Source organism: Sciurus carolinensis, chromosome 5 (genome assembly GCF_902686445.1).
Source record: "Sciurus carolinensis chromosome 5, mSciCar1.2, whole genome shotgun sequence".
Lineage (NCBI taxonomy): Eukaryota > Metazoa > Chordata > Mammalia > Rodentia > Sciuridae > Sciurus > Sciurus carolinensis.
Window position 1 is genome coordinate 10787557 of NC_062217.1, and position 17076 is coordinate 10804632.

The following is a 17076-nucleotide window of genomic DNA, read 5'->3' on the forward strand; positions in this document are numbered from 1 at the left end:
TATATCCAAAGAAAGGATCACAGATATAAAATACCTGCTTTAACAGTACACTCTAGTCCTGGGAAACATTACAAATTCACCTGCAAGATCACCAGTAGCGCTAAACAGATTGAGACTTGATATTGTTTACTAATTAGGCTGCCCTGAAATGCTTTTCCCCCAGTCCTCTGCCCCCACCCCTGTTCCTGCTCATTTAAGGCTTTTGCTGTCCATTGTGGTTTAATTACCCAGCTTTTGCCCACTTGACAGCTTAAAAGCATTAAGAGCTTAATCTTTAACAGCTCAACCAACCCTTTTATATATTGGCGAATAAGAGGCACTTAATAACTTCAAGGTGTCTTCTTTAGAAGTCTCATTTTTATAACATGAGATAGAAATTTGTTTTGATTTTTGGATCTTGATAAGGGAATATAATGCAGTTCTCTTGTGGAATAGAAAATTAGGAAGAGCTGGATTATTTGGGACATATTGCCAGTCCTAGAGTGTTAAAGTCCAGTGGCCAGAGAGGTATTACTGGAGACAGTTCTCTGTGCAGAAGCTGATTACATCACTCAGAATGCATTCAGGGAAAACAGCGCACAAAGTACTGTAAATGGAAAAGGTTTAATATGGGGAACTGGTTAGATGGTCATTGGGAGAATGAAAAAGAAAAGGTAATGCTAACCTAGATTAACAAATAGGTTTGGGGAACAAATGGGAGGAAAGGGAGCTACCGGAATTGAAGGACTAGAGGCTGTGGTCATAGAAAGGACCCCTGCTTCCAGCTCCTCTCCCCGCTACATCTGATGCTTGCAGCAGAAACTGTTGGCAGAATCTTTACCAGGAAACAAGTGTCAAAGGAGCCAGGGAAGTACAGTTGGCAGGCTCCAGCTGCGGCCCAGACTGGAGCATAGAAGGATGGGCAGAGGACTCGTGGGAGGCCACTGTGTACGTGCCCTCTGCTTTCTGCTGGGTGGTTCTTGTTCATCACCATTTTTTTGTTTCCCTTAAAGTGTTTGCTTGTTCTATGTACAAGAGTGGAGTGGAGGCAAACTGAAAGTCCCTTGCCTGATTCCATCTGTTGTTATTCAATAAATAGTAATAATAACAATCAAAATAGTAGAAGCCATAAAATGAATGTTATATGGAACTTAAAATGTGTAGCCATGAAATGTGTTGTAAGGTGCCAGGCGCGGTGGCACATTGCTTATAATCCCAGTGGCTTAGGAGGCTGAGGTAGGAGGATTGCAAGTTCAAAGCCAGCCTCAGCAACTTAGCAAGACCCTGTCTCTAAATAAAATGTGTGTGTGTGTTGAATGGTTGAAGTTAACTTGGTTGTCCCAGGTTAAAATGTCTCCATGGGTGTTGTTCAAGTGAACCGATGCTTATGACATGGTGGATAGAATTGTCTTGAAAAATCACTAGAATAGCTGATGAAGAGAGAGAATCAAATGTTAATATAATCAAGCATCCCAAATGAGTTTAATTTTTATCATTCATTTTAAAGAATAAAATATTATGACCTTATTTTCTGAGTCTCATGGGAAATTCTGACATCTTTGGTAGATGAATATTCATATGTGTTTCCATAATTCATTAAACCCATCTTTTTCTCGTATATATACCATCTATGTGCCGTGTGGGTCATAAGACAAATCAAACATTCCTGTTGTCTAATGAAAAGATGCATTAAGCCAGGTGTGGTGGTGCACACCTGTAATCCTAGTGACTGGGGAAGCTGAGGCAGGAGGATCGCAAGTTGTTTACTCTTCTAAATAATACTTCATCAAAGATGAACTGCATGGGGTCTTTCTGGATAAAGAATAATGAGCAGTACTGAAGTATCAGTAGCCTGAAATATGATTTTTTAAATTCATTTTTATTATAAACAAATGGGATACCTCTTGTTTCTCCGTTTGTACATGAGGTAGAGGCATACCATTTGTGTAATCATACATTTACCTAGGGTAATAGTTTTTGATTCATTCTGTTATTTTTTCCCCTCCCCCCACCCCCCTTATCCCTCTACAGAGTCCCTTCTTCCTCCGTTCTTGCCCCCTTCCCACCCCCTATATGTGTCATCATCCGCTTATTAGTGAGATCATTCATCCTTTGGTTTTTTTGAGATTGGCTTATCTCACTTAGCATGATATTCTCCAACTGCATCCATTTGCCTGCAAATGCCATAATTTTATTATTCTTTTTGGCTGAGTAATATTCCATGGTATATATATACCACAGTTTCTTTATCCATTCATTAATTGAGAGGCATCTAGGTTGGTTCCACAATCTGGCTATTGCGAATTGAGCAGCTGTGAACATTGATGTGGCTGTATCTCTGTAGTATGCTGATTTTACATCCTTTGGGTATAGGCCGAGTAATGGGATAGCTGGGTCAAATGGTGGTTCCATTCCAAGTTTTCTAAGGAATCTCCATACTGCTTTCCAGAGTGGCTGCACTAATTTGCATCCCCACCAGCAATGTATAAGTGTACCTTTTTCCCCACATCCTCTCCAACACCTATTGTTGCTTGTATTCTTGATAATCGCCATTCTTATTGGGGTGAGAAGGAATCTTAGGGTAGTTTTGATTTGCATTTCTCTTATTACTAAAGATGTTGAACATTTTTTCATATGTTTGTTGATTGCTTGTAGATCTTCTTCTGTGAAGTGTCTGTTCATATCCTTAGCCCATTTGTTGATTGAGTTATCTGTATTCTTCGTGTAGAGTTTTTTGAGTTCTTCATATATTCTGGAAATTAGTGCTCTATCTGAAGTATGAGTGGCAAAGATTTTCTCCCACTCTGTAGACTCTCTCTTCGCATTACTGATAGTTTCCTTTGCTGAGAGAAAACCATTTAGTTTGAATCTGTCCCAGTTATTGATTCTTGCTTTTATTTCTTGTGCTATGGGAGTCCTGTTAAGGAAGTCTGATCTGAAGCCAACAAGTTGAAGATTTGGACCTACTTTTTCTTCTATAAGATGCAGGGTCTCCGGTCTGATTTCAAGGTCCTTGATCCATTATGAGTTGACTTTTGTGCAGGGTGAGAGATAGGGGTTTAGTTTCATTTTGTTGCATATGGATTTCCAGTTTTCCCAGCACCATTTGTTGAAGAGGCTATCTTTTCTCCATTGCATATTTTTGGCCCCTTTGTCTAATATGAGAAAATTGTATTTATTTGGGTTTGTGTCCATGTCCTCTATTCTGTACCGTTGATCTACTTGTCTATTTTGGTGCCGATACTGTGCCGTTTTTGTTACTATTGCTTTGTAGTATAGTTGAAGGTCTGGTATTGCGATACCCCCTGCTTCACTCTTCCTGCTAAGGATTGCTTTAGCTATTCTGGGTTTCTTATTCTTCCAGATGAATTTCATGATTGCTTGCTGTATTTCTGTAAGGTACGTCGTTGAGATTTTAATTGGAATTGCATTGAATCTGTATAGCACTTTTGTTAGTATGGCCATTTTGACAATATTAGTTCTGCCTATCCAAGAACATGGGAGATCTTTCCATCTTCTAAGGTTTTCTTTAATTTCTTTCTTTAGTGTTCTGTAGTTCTCATTGTAGAGGTCTTTCACCTCTTTTGTTAGATTGACTCCCAAGTATTTTATTTTTTTTGAAGCTCTTGTGAATGGGGTAGTTTTCCTAACTTCTCTTTCTGAAGATTCATCACTTGTGTATAAAAATGCATTGGATTTATGAGCATTAATCTCATATCCTGCTACTTTACTGAATACACTTATGAGTTTTTAAAGTTTTCTGGTGGAATTTTCTAGTTCCTCTAAATATATAATCATATCATCAGCAAATAGGGATAGTTTGAGTTCTTCTTTTCCTATTCATATCCCTTTAATTTCCTTGGTCTGTCTAATTGCTATGGCTAGAGTTTCAAGGACAATGTTGAATCGAAGTGGTGAAAGAGGGCATCCCTGCCTTGTTCCAATTTTTAGGGAGTATGCTTTCAGTTTTTCACCATTTAGAATGATATTGGCCATGGGCTTAGCATAGATGGCCCTTACAATGTTAAGGAATGTTCCCACTATCCCTGTTTTTTCCAGTGTTTTGAGCATGAAAGGATGCTGTATTTTATCAAATGCTTTTTCTGCATCTATCGAAGTAATCATGTGATTCTGGACTTTAAGTCTATTGATATGGTGAATTACATTTATTGATTTCTGGATGTTGAACCAACCTTGCATCCCTGGGATAAAACCCACCTGATCGTGGTGCACTATCTTTTTTAAATGTTCTTGTATGTGATTTGCTAAGATTTTGTTGAGAATTTTTGCATCAATGTTCATTAAGGATATTGGTCTGAAATTTTCTTTCCTCAATGTGTGCCTCTCTGGTTTAGGTATCAGGGTGATATTGGCTTCATAGAATGAGTTTGGGAGGGTTCCCTCCTCTTCTATTTCATGAAATACTTTGAGAAGTATTGGAATGAGCTCTTCTTGAAAGGTTTTGTAGAACTCGTCTGAGAACCCATCTGGTCCCGGACTTTTCTTTGTTGGTAGGCTTTTGATGACTTCTTCTATTTCATTACTTGAAATTGATCTATTTAAATTGTGTATGTCCTCCTAGTTTAGTTTAGGTAATTCATGTCTCTAGAAACCTGTTGATGTCTTCGAGGTTTTCTGTTTTGTTGGAGTATAGATTTTCAAAATAGCTTCTAATTATGTTTTGTATTTCAGTCGTGTCTGTTGTGATATTTCCTTGTTCATTCTGAATTTTAGTAATTTGGGTTTTCTCTCTTCTTCTCTTTGTTAGTGTAGCTAAGGGTTTATCAATTTTATTTTTTCAAAGAACGAACTATTTATTTTGTCAATTTTTTGTATTGTTTCTTTTGTTTCAATTTCATTGATTTCAGCTCTGATTTTAACTGTTTCCTGTCTTCTGCTACTTTTGGTGTTGCTCTGTTCTTCTTTTTCTAGGGCTTTGAGCTGTAGTATTAGGTCATTTATTTGTTGAGTTTTACTTCTTTTATTAAATGTGCTCCATGAAATAAATTTTCCTCTAAGAACTGCTTTCATACTGTCCCAGAGATTTTGATATGTTGTTTCTTTGTTCTCATTTACCTCCAAGAATTTTTTAATTTCCTTCCTGATATCTTCTGTTATCCATTCATCATACAATAGTGTATTATTTAATCTCCAGGTGTTGGAGTAGTTTCTGTTTTTTACTCTGTCATTTATTTCTAATTTCAATCCATTAGATCTGATAGAATACAAGGTATTATCTCTATCTTCTTGTATTTGCTAACATTAGCTTTGTGGCATAATAGATGGTCTATTTTAGAGAAGGATCCATGTGCTGCTGAGAAGAAAGTATATTCACTCTTTCTTGGATGGTATATTCTATAAATGTCTGTTAAGTCTAAATTATTGATTGTGTTTTTGAGATCTATGTGGTGTGAGAGGTGTGTTAAAATCACCTAGTATTATTGTGTTGTGGTCTATTTGATTTCTGGCATTGAGAAGGATTTGTTTGACGTATATGGATGAGCCACTGTTTGGGGCATAGATATTTATGATTGTTATGTCTTCCTGATTTATGCTTCCCTTAAGCTGTATGAAATGACCTTCTTTATCCCTTCTGACTAGTTTTGGCTTGAAATCCACATTATCTGAAATGAGGATGGATACTCCAACTTCTTTGCTGAGTCCATGTGCATGGTATGTTTTTCCCCATCCTTTCACCTTTAGTCTGTAGGTATCTCTTTCTATGAAATGAGTCTCTTGCAGGCAGCAAATTGTTGGATCTTTCTTTTTAATCCAATCTGCCAGTCTATGTCTTTGATTGATGAGTTCGGGCCATTAACATTCAGGGTTATTATTGAGATATGATTTGTATTCCTGGTCATTTGGCTCATTTTTTTTTTTTTTTTGACATGACTTGATTTCTCCTTTATTGGTTGTTCCTTTAGGGTAGTTCCTCCCTTTGCTGATTTACATCATTTGTTTTTCATCTCTTCCTCATGGAATATTTTACTGAAATGTTCTGTAATGCCAGCTTTCTTTTTGTAAATTCTTTTAGCTTTTGTTTATCATGGACGGATTTTATTTCGTTGTCAAATCTGAAGGTAAGTTTTGCGGGGTATAAGATTCTTGGTTGGCATCCATTTTCTTTCAGAGCTTGAAAAATGTTGTTCCAGGCCCTTCTAGCTTTTAGGGTCTGGATTGAAAAATCTGCTGATATCCGTATTGGTTTCCCCCAAATGTAATTTGATTCTTTTCTCTCACAGCCTTTAAAATTCTGTCTTTATTTTGTATGTTAGGTATTTTCATTATAATGTGCCTTGGTGTGGGTCTGTTGTAATTTTGTATATTTGGAGTCCTATAAGCCTCTTGTACTTGATTTTCCATTTCATTCTTCAGATTTGGGAAATTTTCTGATATTATTTCATTGAATATATTGTTCATTCCTTTGGTTTGTTTCTCTAAGCCTTCCTCAATCCCAATAATTCTTAAATTTGGCCTTTTCATGATATCATAGTTCTTGTAGATTCTGTTCATGATTTCTTACCATCTTCTCTATTTGGTCAACTTTGTTTTCAAGATTAAATATTTTGTCTTCGATATCTGAGGTTCTGTCTTCCAGGTGTTCTATCCTATTGATTATGCTTTCTATGGAGTTCTTAATTTGGTTTATTGTTTCCTTCATTTCAAGGATTTGTTTGGTTTTTTTTCAATATCTCTAACTCTTTATTGAAATAATCTTTTGCTTCCTGTATTTGCTCTTTTCACTGCCATTTGGTGCAATCATTCAATGCCTGCATTTGCCCTTTCATCTCACCATTCAGTGCCTGCATTTGCTCTTTCATCTCCTCGTTTGCTTCCCTGATCATTTTAATTATGTATATTCTGAACTCCCTTTCTGACATTTCTTCTGCTATGCTGTCATTGGATTTTATTGCTATACCGTCTAGGTTTGTTTGGGACATTTTCTTCCCTTGTTTTCTCATTGCTCAGGTATCTACCCCTCTAATAGAGAAACTCTGGAATATTGCAGATTTCCTCTATTGACCTATATTGTCTCTGTAGATTTCTATTACTCACCTCTTAGTCTTCAGTAGTCTGAAGTCTTGGAGGAACTTGATAATGTGGTGCTCCACTAGGAAGCTGGCCTTCTAGGGGTGGTAGCCTTCAGGTGGGGTGTATTCCCCGGTGGCTCTGAGTTGGTCCCGAGTCTCTCAGTACCTCCTCTTCTTGGCTCCTGGGTCTTGTCAAAGGTCCTCCTGCCTCCTGTAGGTGTCTCAGGAAGGAGTTGCCCTTCCAATGATGATGGCCACGCCCTCGGGAGTAATTCAAAATGCCTGCACCAGCCTATAAAGAAGCCTCTGGCTAGCTCTGTGATGGTGACAAATCTCCGTGTGGTGGTTGGGCGGGGTTGTTCAGTGGTGGCGTTTGTCTTTGGCCTGGTGGTTGGGCAGGTTGGCTACCCGCAAGGCAGGCGGATTGGGTGCCCGCCTGCTACCTCTGCGATGCAAGCGGTCTGGCTCACCCGCCAACTAGCTCCACAACTACGACCAACTAGTGATGGCACCAACCTAAGTGCAGGGGTCAGACAGGGTTGCTCAGTTATGACGTCTGTCCTTGGCCTGCTGACTGGATCAATTAGCTGCCCACCATCTACCTCCACCAACTGGCTCACCCGCCAGGTTGCTCCATGACTGCGACCAACCAGTGATGGCACCGACCTAGGTCCTGAAATATGATTTGATACCTAGCATAACAAATAATAGATTATGTAGCTAAGATGTCTAAGCTCGGGACCTAGACCACTGTTCCAATCACAGATCTTCATTTCCAGATGTCTGACTTTGGGCAGGTTAGTAATTTCCCAGACCTTATTCGCTTCATCTGCAAAATAGGGATGATAATAATATCTATTTCATTGAGCTTGTTTGAAAGGTAAATGGATTACTAGGGAAAAAAACCGCAAGTTCCATAGATAAAGCTTAGGTTGTTTTGGGGTTTGTTTTCATAAGTTTTATTTTGTTATTAATATCTTAGAGAAAAGGCAGACATTTGAGAAAACTGACTTTTTTTGTCTTTGCATTGTGTTCAGTATGCAGATCTGAATCGCCACGTGGATGCTTTGAATGCCTGGAGAAACGCCACGGTGCTAAAGCCAGAACACAGCCTGGCCTGGAACAACATGATCATCCTCCTCGACAGCACAGGTGCACAAGAGGGAAGGGGGTCAGAGGAAACCGCCCCACCCTTCAGTTCTGCTGAATAACTGAGAAACAGATGAGTGTGCTCTACTCCACCCCATGTTAAAAAATAACATGGATGTATGTGAATATTTTACACTACCAAAATATCCATTCTTCTAGAAAATGGAGCTTCCTTTGATATATTGAAATATGAATATTGGGAAATGGTGTTGAATCATTGGGGAAGGTGTGTGATACCATCTCTTTTATTCTGAAGCCTATCATCCAACCACACTATCATCCAGGATGCTGCAGACACCCAGATATGATAGCAAGAGGCTTCTGGACTCCTGGGGTGGAAGGCAGTCCATGTTCTCTAGTTCACTGACTGTACATATAGAAGACACCCTCCAGTTTATGCCAAGATCCATATTCCCAGTCTTTTTTTTTTTTATTTCGAGACAGCCTTGCTGAGTTACTAAGACTGGCCTCAAACTTTTAATCCTCCTGCCTCAGCCTCCCAGGATTACAGGCAGGCACTACACTCAATTCTTAGATATTATTTGAGAATTAATGTTATTGACTCGATAATCTGGTTGGTTTTTAGCCTATAGCAGACCAGATTCCACAAATTAGGAATTCCTCTGCAACCCCTGCTTTAAAATGCGAACCATTCTTCAAGAAACCATGTTGTTCCTTGGCAGAGTTTAAAGCTGGCAGGCCATCTAAAGGGTACAGGGAAGAGACTGGTTTCCAAGAAAAATGCAGAGCGCACACACTTCCACTTGAGAAGTGTTTCCCAATTAAGGTGTCACTGTGATACGCTTATTTTGCAGATGTTTCCTCCAGTTTGGGCATAACTAGTGTCTAGGGGAAGATTAAAACTAGGTTTTATATGGTTTACAGAAATTAATCAAAAGCTGTTTGTAGGATGTGTCAGAACTCCGCTCTGAGTCGCAGAGGCTTTGCCATTCATGAGGCTGCCTGTGTGCGTGTGTTTTGCACATTCTGCCTGGATTTCCCCAAGTAGTTTATTCATGATTGTGTGGGATGTGTAAGTCCTGTTAATCAGAGGGGACAAAAACACAGGTACCGTGTGAACATGCTCTTTACTTTTCCGTTTTTTCCTCCCAGGTAATTTAGCACAGGCTGAAGCAGTTGGAAGAGAGGCACTGGGATTAATACCTAATGATCATTCTCTTATGTTCTCCTTGGCAAACGTGCTGGGGAAATCCCAGAAATACAAGGTGTGTAAACTGCAGATTGTGATTTCTTGTGATCAATGCCAGCAGCTGACAGAGGCCATCAGTGCTACTTCTGCCCAGCTAGATTCGGAATCAGGTCAGAGCCATGGCAGCCGGGCACCCGGGTGACCTGGTCAGTTTGTTTCCTGGAGAAGTTGCCCAAAAGATGTTTGCAGGGTCAAACCCAGTGTCCTTCCTCAGCAGAACTCGGCCACACATTGGGAGGGGAAGGGAAGAGAAGCCAGGGCAAGGGCGTGACCACGAAGGCTTGCTGACACTGTTCCCATGCCCTGCCCGGCTGGGGTGAGGACCATTCAGCGACTGCTCCTTCCAGGACACGTCCCACCCCCCACCCTTTCATGAAGGGGTTGGACAGTGTCCCTTGCAGTAGAGCCAAAGCTGAGTTCTATTTATGGGAGCTGTTTTCTGCACAAACAATAGAATAACCAGCCTATGAGGAACCAGGACTGGCCTACTCTCTCCTCTGAGGTACAGGTGATCAGCAAGGCCCTAGAGGTTTCTCACCAACAAACCAACCAGGTGATCCCCAAGGCCCTAGAAGTTTCTCACCAACCACAAGGTAGTAAATCTGCTCCTCTTGGGCTCCCAGGATTAGTGAGGAATAAGCTGGTCCTAACTCCATGTATGTTAAGATTCTGAATACCCAGTGATCTCAAACTCTGATTTTGTATATCAGAATCACTGAGGGAGCTTATTAAAACAGATTCCTTCCCATGAGGTTGGGGTCGGGTCAGGGAACGTACTTTACCTTTTTTTTTTTTTTGCCAATCTGAGGGTAGAGTTCAGAGTCTCGCTCATGCTAGGCACGCACTTTGCCACTGAGCTGTACCCCCAGCCTGGAGTGTGTTTCTAACCTGCACCCTCAGTGCCTGACACACATGGTCCTTTTGAGGGCCAAATATTTCAGAATCAGGACCTATATATTATTTCGATCACTCCAAGGCTACAGATAAAACCTAAAACCTAAAGGTAGTGATTAATTAATATTTGATTGGTGTTACTTATTTCACCTTTTTCTGTTCATTAAATGTCATTACTAGTATAATTTTCTATAAGAGTTAAAATATTTCATGGGTTTCATTTTTTAGTGTCAGGGAATTTAGTAGCTTCACTATACATTGTTAGTAATTCTAGATTTTGCTTCAAAGATGGTTTTTTGAGAGGCTTAGTTTTACTTTTTAAGGAGCCACTTGAGGGGTGTGAGAGGGTTACAGGTTTCCTTCCTGATGACCTTTGACCTTTTCAGCCATTGTCAGCCTAGGATGTCAGGAGTCTTGGTTCTCCATTGACCCAGCTACAGCAATTCTTCAAGATGCAGTTTATATGATTTTTCTTTATTTTTTTTCCCACTTCTTTATGGGTGCATTATAGTTGTGTTTACTGATGGGATTTGTACATGGCATTCTTACATAGTCGTACATATTTGTACATGCACACAATACACAATATAATTTGGCCACTATTACTCCCCAGCACTTTCCACCTCCCTCCCCACATCCCTTATATGATCATTGTATTGATTTTTCTATCATCCTACAGTCTACACATTGGAATTTCTGTTAAGGGGACAGAACCCAGGATTCATTTGGCTTCCAATTCACACGGTCCTTTTTTTCCAGGTTATGTAGAAAATATTCTATAAAGCAGAGTGGAGAAATGAGTTTCCCATTTCCCTGCACATTTTTCATCCTGATTGTCAAGGCCAAGGTGCTGAGCCTAAGATAAGGAAACAGAAGATGAAATCTGAAATCAGGAGCTCACATTGAGTTCTGGGGAGGGTTGAGGGCTTCATGTGACTCCTCCAGCCAGGTGTCAGCCACAAGCCTCATTTAACATGGTCTTATGTTAAGGATTTGGAATTTTAAACAACTTTGTAGGTTTTTCCTTGTAATGCAAAAAACAATGCCTGTTGCTGTTAGTCTGTGCGTGCCTGGTGCTGCTTGTCTGGAGGTTCCTTACTCTGGATGCTGTGGAGAAGGATGTGGTGGTGGTGTGCAGCTTGGGCTCAGTCTGACTAGGTCTGCTGTCGGGACAGCCCACTTTTCACCTGAGTGCCTGGTGCTTTTAGGTTGCTTACTGACTCAGTCTCTAGGGAGGCTACTTGTGGGCAGAGCCGAGTCTCCAATCCTGTCTCCCTGTTTCCACTGCTGTTCTGCATGCTGCTGGGTGGTTTTAAATGCCCAGTTCATAGTCAGGAAGTGACCTAATGCATCTCTCACTGGACTCTGGAACTCCTATTCTGGGGCTTTAACATGCAGAGTGAGCGTTCTCAAGCCAAGCAGCCCTTTTTACATATTAGGAATCACTTCACTGCCCCTGGCCTCAGTTTGTTCATGTGTAAAATGGAAATATGGATCTGTGGAACCTCCTGATGAACAAATGCACAAGAACATAAATCTAGGACTATTAAATCTATAATAATAGATTTCATTTAATCAAATGAATCTCTAGAGAGTATTTAAACCTATTAGAATTTGTTACCTCTTGCCATTGGATTTCCAGTCTGGAATTAATGTTATAGAGAAAACTACAAAAGTAGTGTTTTTCAGCACATGATGTGTTGCTTCCTGACTGATTCTGTATAGCCCATTTCATTGGCCCCATAGTTTAAGAGCAAGTTACTTTTTTTTTTTTTTTTTCTGGCTGCATTTCGATACAGCAGTTTCTCACACTCTGAACATTTATGTCACACCTTTACAAACTGCTATTATTTCTGTATCTAGGTCCTACCTGACTTATTACTTATTTGATACTTTTTAATAGATTTTAACCACACAGTGTATTGAAAGTATATATATATATCATACTGTAAGTATAAGTAACTGAAAATGAAACAGTTTTACCCAGTACCAGCTACATATTTTGGCTGACCATGGCTGTGAGCCTGAGGGTCGCCTGTTCTGCCCGCAGAATCTGTGTTCTTAAGAGGCTCCTGGCCTCGCCCTCCTCCCGGGCCCAGGTGCAGATCCAGGGCTGCTGTCGCTTGCGCTGGAGGCCCATCTTTTCCTCACCGGGAGGGTGTCTGGTCCACACTCGCCTTCCCCAGACCTGCTCCTCCTCAGACGTGCCGTCTGCACTTGTGCCGTGGTGTTCCCACCCCAGGCCAAGAAACGACTCACGTTTCCTCCCGTTGAGGCCTGGTCAGTGCTTTCTGTCAGTTCTGCCTCAGACCCATTCTTTCCTCCCCAGCCTCCTAGCCCCCTGCGGAGTTCAGATCCTGCCTTGCCAGGAATAGCAGCCCCTCCCCACCCTCAGCGCTGCTCTCCTCCGGTCCCACCAACACCCTCATCCTAAGTGACTGTCATCCCCCTCGGGCACTTGAGCAGTTATGTAAATAAGAAATGAATCCAGGACCCCCTAGAAAACTCCTAACCTGCTTTTTATCCCTAAAACAGTTATCTCCATTGAACCCCGCATTATCTGCAGGCAAGGGAGCATAATTAAGTAGATTTCAGTTGCCTGGCCTTGCTTTGTAAAGTTTTAGACTTCAGATGGAAATATTTGAAAATCATCAGAAACAGCATAACTGTGTAGCAACTACTACTGACTCCGCAATCCATTGGATTAGTGCGCTGGGGTCTTTTGTTTTTGTTGTTCTTGTTGCAGCTTACTTGATACAATAGGAAAATTGTGGGCCTCTTTTTTTTTTTTTTTTTTTAAGTAGTGGAAATTGAATCCAGGGTGTTCTGCCACTGAGCTACATCCCCAGCCTGTTTGTTTGTTTGTTGATTTATTTGTGTATTTGCTTATTTTGAGAAAGGGTCTTGCTAAATTACTGAGGCTAGCCTTGAACTTGCGGTCCTCCTGCCTGAGACTCCCAAGTTGCTGGGTTACAGGTGTGCACCACCATGTCCACCTCAAGGGCCTCTTGAAGGCATTTCGGCTACTGCAACTTGGCCTGTAGACATTGATGTAGAGCTGACATCCTGTATTTTAGCCTGATGTCTTTGTTCAGGCACTTCTGAATATTTCTAAAATGCAAAGTTTTCTCTGCTCGTTCTGTCTAAAAAGCACTGGTTTCAGAGATGTCCGCCTACATCACCAGCATGTGTCTCAGGACAACCACGCGGGCAAAGGAGCTGCTGCTCTTGCAGGTTAGAAAGCACAGAGTCCAATGACGGAAGCCCACCCAGAGAAATACACACAGGACACAGAAGCAAAAATAATTATCCCCAAACCAGCACCTTTGGTTGTTGAAGTTTAGCATTAAGTGCCATTTGCGGCGTCCTGACCCCCTTGGAAGAGGAATGAAGCAGGAGTGATTGGTGGCCCCCAGCATGTGCCAGGGAGGGCAGATTGGGTGTCTTCATCTCTGTGCATTACGGTAGAGAGCTACAGTCAGTCTGCAGTGTTCAGGGTGATCAGGTAGGAAGATGCTGTGCCTGCTTCGCAGTGACCACGTTGGACATGAGGGCGATTTGGAGGAAATGCGAGCCTGTGCACATCAGGCGCTCAGTCACAGTCATATGCAATACTGTGACAGCTTCGATGACAGGGGCCTTTTCTTCATTCTCTGCTCATTCTTTCCAGTGAAATGGGCTACTTCTGGGTTGCACAGGTGTGTGGGTTCTTGAGGGAAATTAGACAGGCACCGACTCCTGGCGAGGGTCCTGGCAGTGAGTTCTTGGGTGTAGGCTGAAAGTGGCTGTCGTGGGTGCCGCAGCCAGGGCTTCACTTCACCGTCACTCTCTCGTCTCCTGCACCCTGAACCGAGCAACTTGCTTCCAGTTGCAGAATTCCAGCCACTTCTGGGAGGCAGGTGGCGGAGCTCATGGGCACATTCACGCCCTCTCTGTGTTGCCCCTTGTCACCTCAGCTTCCTTGCTAGCTCTTCAGAGCCTCTTCTCACAGAGCATGTTTCTGGAAGGACACAGTGGTACAAAACAAGAAGGGTAACAGTTTGAAAACCACAGGCAATAAAACAGAATCACTTTTGCTTCATGTACAATGCCTTCTTTTTTGTGTCTTTCATTTTTTTAGGAATCTGAAGCTTTATTCCTCAAGGCAATTAAAGCAAATCCAAATGCTGCAAGTTACCATGGTAATTTGGGTAAGGAAACTTTTCAAATTGGATTGTATTGAAATTCTATATAATTAAAATGAAATGGGCATATTTCTATGAAGTCAGTGTTGAGAAAATGGTTTCTTCAAAACTCATCTGTATTGTCCTTCATCATCTGGTTTTAAAATTTGGTTTTATTATGCCATTTCAAAGATAGCCATATTTGCATGTTGTAATTATGTGACCAGGACAACCCCCAGAATTGCCCACTGAGTTTATTGTTTTCTTACATGAGAACTCAGACCTTCCTTCTGTGTGAAGGAGCACACAGTGTTAACCTGAGAGGTACTTCAGAAGTTTCTCAGGGAACACACCTGTTCCCTCCTTCCCTGGAGTGGATCTTCCAGCTTTGCTTGGGTTCCCTTATGCTGTGGCCAAAAATGCACTGATATTTATTCCCCAGAATTCCTTTCTTCCATTCAGACATCTCCAAAGTTGGAATTTTCAGAGCCTAGCATACCGGTTCAAAAGCTCAGTTATGCAAATGTATTTTTCATTTTATCTATTCCTTACCACTATGAAGTTGCCCATCTCAAAAGTCAGGAAGCATTGTAGTTGTTCTGCCCTTGTTGGAAGTTTAGTTTGTTCACATTATTGTTATAATAATCAGGTTTATACTAAAAATTAGTTTTATTGTAACAATCACTAATGGTCAGATCTTGCTGTTAGAACCCTTACTTCCAGCTAGCAACACACAAGCTTTGACTACCAAAAGGTATAGGGAAATCTTCATTTCAATAAACAGTTGACCAGAACTGTGAATAGTACTGGGAGCCCCACTCTATTCAACCTGGGTCCTGGAAATTTCATGACAGCTTTAAGACACTTCATGCACTCTCCTTTTTACATCTTTATGTAATGATGTTGCGGTGGGCAGATGTATCCCTTTTAATGATAGAAGAGCCCTCCAGAAAACTGGCAGAGGTTAAATGAACCATCCCCAGGGAGTATGAGTACAATAAAATTTTCAGTACAAACAGTATTTTTTTAAAACAGTGATTTTTGAAAACTGTTTGAAAATGCCCTGGAATAGTTCTTTGCACAAGTATTTGGGAATACTGCAAATTATTCAGAAGCATTTCCAATGAAATTCATCTCCTGCTATTTCAGCTGTGCTTTATCATCGTTGGGGACATCTCGACTTAGCCAAGAAACACTATGAAATCTCCTTGCAGCTTGACCCCACGGCAGCAGGCACCAAGGAGAATTATGGCCTCCTGAGAAGAAAGCTGGAACAGATGCAGAAAAAGGATGTCTGACCTTTTCCCTTCGTCTTTTGAGTTTGTGCATGTGTGCACAAGGCATATCATTAACATGTGCTTACTTTTAACCATTTGAAATTCTTAGACATGTTGTTTATTTTACTATTATTTTTTTCTATGAAAACAAAGACATGCAAAAAGATTACAGCACCAGCAATATACTCTTGAATGCTTGATAGGGTTTTTGCATCAAAATTGTATTTTTTCAGATGACTCAAATGTAATTCTAGACTCCCCAAAGTGAAAACTTTTCTAAGTAAACAAAAAAAGAGAAAAAATGATCTCAAGTAATTTTTCCCAGTAGTAAGCCTGCATCTGGGATGTGAACCTGTGTTTGGACTAGCACTATGAAACCTCAGTTGTGAACAAGAATGAAAGACTCCTACAATTTATATGAACATCAAATGTGTCTGTATATTAGCAGTTTTATTTAATGACATTAAATGAAAGAGTTTTTGGGTTTTTTAACCTCTTATTTTATAACAATGTGTACCATAAATTTTCTTTGTAAGGAAATATTTATTTGTATTTTTATGTGTTGGACAGGGCAAATAATTGAAGATTGGAAATTTTTGACATCTAGTATATTTATATACTTTTTCCTCTGTAGAAAGAAATTGACTCCTGCAATATTTTTTTGTATTCTCCAGGATATGCAGTTTCAGTACATAGAGTATTATATAATAGTACATTAACTGTCACTATTGATAGAAAATTCTAGCAATGCTTTAGGTAAGAGCAGGCAGCCTAACATCTTTGTTCTGTTAATTGCAGTGTTCACAGGACTACACATGTATGTACGTTGGGGTTTTATGTGTTTAAATGTAAAGCAGTTATCTATTTTGCTTAATAGAACTACAGACCTTATTCTGTCTAGAAAATGCAAGAGATAAATTTTCTCTCAAAAGGAAGCATGTTTGGGGACTTTGTCATACTTTCAAGATTTGGGGTTTTTTTCTATTTTTATTTGATCAGAATAATCATGTTTACTTGTTTGTTTGCTGTCAATCTAAGGTTCATTCAGTCTCTGTTATTTCTTATGCAGTAAAATTATTATACAAACTGGCATGAAAATGTCATATTACCTTCTTAATATATGATTTTCAAGTTAGTGGATTTTGTGTTCTTCTTTCCCTTATAGTCAAATCAGAATGACCAATTTATCTTGTCTAATGTATCTTCCATTTGATTTTAGGGCCCATTTTATAGAATTGCATTATAAAGTTACCCAAGTTCAGAGAATGGGTTGCACAGATCCACAGTGAGACGAATTTTATTTTCTGCACTCACTTTTTTGAGGACAGATCTGTGTAATTATAACTTATGGTTGTTGAGACAGATCAGAAAAG

At 40.3% G+C, this 17076-nt stretch overlaps 1 protein-coding gene across 6 annotated transcripts in view; it reads left to right on the forward strand.

Moving 5' to 3' along the window:
• Tmtc4 (transmembrane O-mannosyltransferase targeting cadherins 4) overlaps positions 1–16838 on the forward strand; it is a 59804-nt gene extending 42966 nt beyond the window's left edge. For 5 of the 6 annotated variants that reach the window (XM_047553209.1, XM_047553208.1, XM_047553207.1 and 2 more), the window contains 4 exons: positions 8048–8162; positions 9273–9385; positions 14384–14453; positions 15576–16838. In XM_047553209.1, coding sequence (XP_047409165.1) covers positions 8048–8162; positions 9273–9385; positions 14384–14453; positions 15576–15724 — 447 coding nt within the window. In that variant the 3' untranslated portion in view covers positions 15725–16838. The remainder of the gene's footprint in view (positions 1–8047; positions 8163–9272; positions 9386–14383; positions 14454–15575) is intronic. The other variant, XR_007108761.1, reaches the window with a different exon arrangement.
• Positions 16839–17076: the final 238 nt, after the last annotated feature.